General features: G+C 42.3%; 1 protein-coding gene across 1 annotated transcript; it reads left to right on the plus strand.

Annotated features, from left to right (window-relative positions):
• The first annotated feature begins 1,526 nt into the window (after window positions 1-1,526).
• Window positions 1,527-3,336, plus strand: LOC115038226 (melanocortin-2 receptor accessory protein 2A). Its single transcript, XM_029497097.1, has 3 exons — window positions 1,527-1,644; window positions 2,234-2,333; window positions 2,826-3,336. The coding sequence occupies exons 1-3, from the start codon at window positions 1,527-1,529 to the stop codon at window positions 3,334-3,336; spliced, it is 729 nt and encodes a 242-aa protein (XP_029352957.1).
• The last annotated feature ends 1,282 nt before the right edge of the window (window positions 3,337-4,618 follow it).

Genomic DNA, 4,618 nt, shown 5'->3' on the forward strand with positions numbered 1-4,618 from the left:
TTCTGCTTGAGTAAAGATTTATTAAGGGCTAAAAAGATGGGATGAAGTGCCATGGCACTTTAATAAGCATCTCCTGTCCGAAGCAGAAACATGCATGAAATTTTAAATCATTAGCGGTGGTTGCTTTGTTTACACCCTTTTAGCAAGTTGTCACTTCTCTACCAGATGGTGAGTCCACTCAGATGTGCACATTGTGGGAGGCTAATAATCCCTGAGTTCTGTTGTCATTCACCAGAATGTGAAATTGATGGTTTCAATGAACACATGTATGTTTTAATCATGGCACTTTGATTGATGTGCGCATCAATCAACAGCTCCACTGTGACATCTGTCAGTGGTATTAGTGGAGACAACAACACTTTAAACTGATAAAATCTTGATGAATGAGAATACAATCAATTCAAATTGCAACAGCATGGGGTGCCACATGCTGTGTGTTCAACACAAAAATGTGAGCAGGGAGACGGCTCTGTTCTTTGGGTGCTTGGATACTGCACACTTTCTCCAGACTCTGAGCTTTAGCTTTATATGTGCAGAGAGAGGCGCTTCCCACCTGAGAGAGCAATGTGTTACGCACTGAAATGAAACGCTCTGAGAATTTCAAAATGGACTCTGACAGCAGCAGGTAGCCAATGAAGGAGAGCTGCAGTTTGGTCTGATGTTTTTGTCAGATATGACGTAGATAATGATGACAGTTCATAGGAGATGCTGCTCATTGCCGTCCTCAGGTAATGTTAGTTGCTACAGTCTGTGAGTCTGACCAATGAATCATTCCAAAGGATTTAAAATGAACTTGCCTGTTTTTCCTCACATGTGGTGGTATGACTGAATATATCATCATCCATCCAGTTTATAATGTTGTTATGTGTGTCGTGCGGCGATTGGCTGGTTGAGGTCATGTCTGCTTATCTCTCAATTTCTGCATTATTTATTATTTTTAATGAAGAAATAACATATCTAAGTTATAGCAAAAGTGAATTGTGAAACAAAAAGAAGTGACTATTTCACCTTATTTGTGAAATTAAACATTTCTATTTGAATGCATCGGACAGAACACCTTTTTAAAATGCTAAATTCTTAAAATGTGATTTCCCCCCCCGCCCCCCCCATGCCTTTGCAACACGTTTAGAGTCATGCATCTTCCTTCAAAATGCAGTCGTGCGCGTCAAGCTCAACGCACAACAGATCCCTCTGAAAAAAGATCGGCACTGAAAACACCTGCTCTTTGGAGAGACGGGCATTTTTTGCAGTGTGGTCTCAGTTATACAGGAGAGTGAATGAGCCTCAGCAGAGAGATGCTGCTTCGCTTCCAGGAGCACCGTGAGGATGGATGGATGGAGTTGTATGTGTATTTTTATTTTTTTTTTTTTAACACAGAAATGGGTTTCGCTGCTCCTCGCCAGCTTTCTAGGCTCCTTTTGAAATTCCAGGGGAAAGACATAACATTGAATTTGTTGTAGTTCACGGAAATCTTGAATCGAAAAGACTTGTTTTGGAAAATAGAGGGCAGCTAAATCGGCTCTGAAATGTCCGATTTCCACAACCGGAGCCGGAGCAGCGCCGGTCCCGGTGACTACGTCTGGCAGTATGAATATTATGATGACGAGGAGCCCGTTTCTTTTGAAGGACTGAAGGCGCATAGATGTAAGCAGAATACATCATCTATGAGAAAACCATTCATCCTACTGCCTTTCACTTTGTGCACTGTGTGTGTGTGTGTGTTTATGAAAAAATATATCAGTTACTCATCTCTAGTTGTCCATTCACTCATTCATTCATCTTCTACCGCTTATCCGTTTCCGGGTCGTGGGGGGTGCTGGAGCCAATCCCAGCTCACCCTGGGGGCCCCAGGCCCTGGAACCGAACCCGCAACCTCCTTGTTGTGGAGGCGACAGCGCTAACCACTGTGGGGTGCTGCCATATCTAATTAACCATGACTTATTATTTGCATTCTGATTTATTCCTCCATCTTTCCTGCTTCTGAATCACTTGTAATGAACAATCCACCAAATGAGGAATAAAATGATCAGCAACCATAATGGACAAGCAGGCAGCTGCTTGTGTACTGAATGCTCACTTTTCTTGAGAATTGGAGGACTTTGGGTTTAAAGCGAGGGCCCCTGAGATGAATTTGACTCACAAGCGCGGCCGAGGTGGGTTAAAGGGGTGACCTCAGTCATTAAGACAATGTACTGGCCATAATAACAATGTTCTTTCTTCTGTGACATTTCAGACTCCATCGTCATTGGTTTCTGGGTCGGACTCGCTGTGTTTGTCATTTTTATGTTCTTTGTGCTCACGCTGCTCACAAAGACAGGAGCGCCGCATCCAGAGTGAGTAGTCTGAAGCACATCTTTGCTCTCATGTGTCACTTTTACATCCAGCCATCTGCGAACCAAAGCATCAAAGGAGAGCTTAAAAGATTAAAAAGAAGAAGAAAGAAAGAAAAGAAAACGCAGTGAGCTCCACTGCTGCTTTTATTTTGACAGCAGACTGGGTTGGAAGGCACTTTATTCGTGATACCAGCGGCTGTCAGTGTGCACGATATAACATTATTGTGCTTTTGTGGTGTTTGACCTGGAAGTGAGAAGGTTAATCTTTAAACAACATTGATGTTTAACCAAAATGGATCACAGAGCTTTTAGTTTTCTTTAGTTTCAGGTTTCATCCCTCCACTGTGCTGGAATCAATTTTTGCATTAATGTCCTGACACAGCTGTCCTAAACAGACTTAAGCATTACAGCCGGTGGAACCCCCTCATATTCAAAAGCATTTTCCTGTTGCAGTCACACTGTGAAACCTTACTTCTTTATTTCCTATAACAGAAACCCAGACTCTGCTGAAAAGCGGCATCGACCAGGGAGCTGTGTGGTGGACAGCGATGTTCCCCAGGGGGAAAATGACAAAGCCTTCTCTCGTCCTTTGCTGGCAGAGTCCCGCTCATATTTTCATTTCTATATCAACGAGGAGGATAAAGGTGAGGGGAGGCAAAGACTAGACGAGAAAAGACTTGGAAAGCACTTTGGGGCTGAAGCCCAGCTGGGGGGCTGCAAGGGCAGAAAAGGAACCAGCTCCTCAGGAATGGATCCGATGGAGGATGACGCTGAGGAAGCTGGGGACCGCCATCCTCTCAATGAACTACTAGAAGAGGGTAAAAGTGACCGAAAGTGTCCCTTCCTGTCTCATTTCACCATCCCGAACTTTGTGAACTTTCCTGAGCACAGTTCAACATTGGGAGAGGATCTGCCGTACGAGCCGTCCGTCACACTGGAGCACCAGTCTCACAGTCAGGACGCTCGCTGTGACATCCACCGAGGCTCTTTCTACGAGGGATAACAGGCAGGGGGACAATGTTATCCGCTCTCCTTTCAGTGGGCTGTTTCCCGGCAGACAGAAACATACACAGCGGCCACACGTCTACATTTCCTCCTTCCTGTAGTGCTTTTCTGTGAGGAGGACTTTTAGACTTTTCGAAAAATGACCAAGCCAAATGGTACAAAGGACAGCTGGTAACAGTCAGAAAAGACATTCCATCCCAAAGACAAAATTGCACTGCAAGTAGTATCTTTATCTTCAAGTGCCCTGCTCCTCTGGATTTAATGAGGTTGTGCTGTATCTGGCCACAATGGCTTGTCATGAAGGAGCAGATAAAAAGTCATGAGGGAAAAATGCTTCTGTCTTATTTTCTTCTGTGCTCAGTCAATGTTCTTTTACAGCGTACCTAACCTGGAAACTTGAATGCTGATGTGATATAAAAGTTTTGTACTCATAATTCTGTTTAACTTGCTGATACTGAATGTTGATGGCTCAATTCAGTGGAATAAGGTTTTGGAAATCAACTCAGCATTGATCTGGTATAGCGTTTGTTAACATTATTTAATGGCTATATTATAAGTTCAGTTGAATTTGAAGCAGTCAGAGGTAACAACAACAAACAGGAGTTATTTCTCACTATTTTTTTAAATTACAGTGAATCAAATGACTGTACATGAGAAGCATTTAGAGCATTTTCCTGCCATTTGTTGTCTGAATTGTGTTTGTTTGGATTTTACTTCAGTGCTTTGGTCAGCACTGACTGCATGATACCTGACTAGTGCCATACAGCATGAAGAAAAAAAGGACATGAGTAGTTGTCTCCCTTCCCATTTCTTTGGGAGACCAAAACAGAGCTAAAAGCTTACAATTGACTCCAAATGGATGCTAATGTGATCATTTTATGCGATACTGTATCAACTCTTTGAAGTTATAGTATATCAGTGTTATGCTGACAAGAGACCAAAAAAGTAAATGATGCAGGTTTGAGTAACTTAATATTTTTGGTGTCTTCTCATATTTTCTTTCACCATAGTGACAGTAAAGTAGAAAATCTGTGTAATTTAAAGAAAAAAAATGACTAGTTTTATTGCAAATCAAACCAAAAATGTTTTTGTAGTGTCTCCAGTGTCTGACACTGCATTGTCTGTGGCTTTATTCAGGCAGAAATCCCCCTTTGAATTCATCTTAATAAACATATAGGACATTAAGGTGGAGGAAATTTATTAGCAGTGGTTTTGTAATATCAGCAAACATACAAGCTACATATCAGTGAGCAGACGTGCCTGGAATGCCAGAGTGTTAA

Source organism: Echeneis naucrates, chromosome 24 (assembly GCF_900963305.1).
Source record: "Echeneis naucrates chromosome 24, fEcheNa1.1, whole genome shotgun sequence".
NCBI classification, from domain to species: Eukaryota; Metazoa; Chordata; class Actinopteri; order Carangiformes; family Echeneidae; genus Echeneis; species Echeneis naucrates.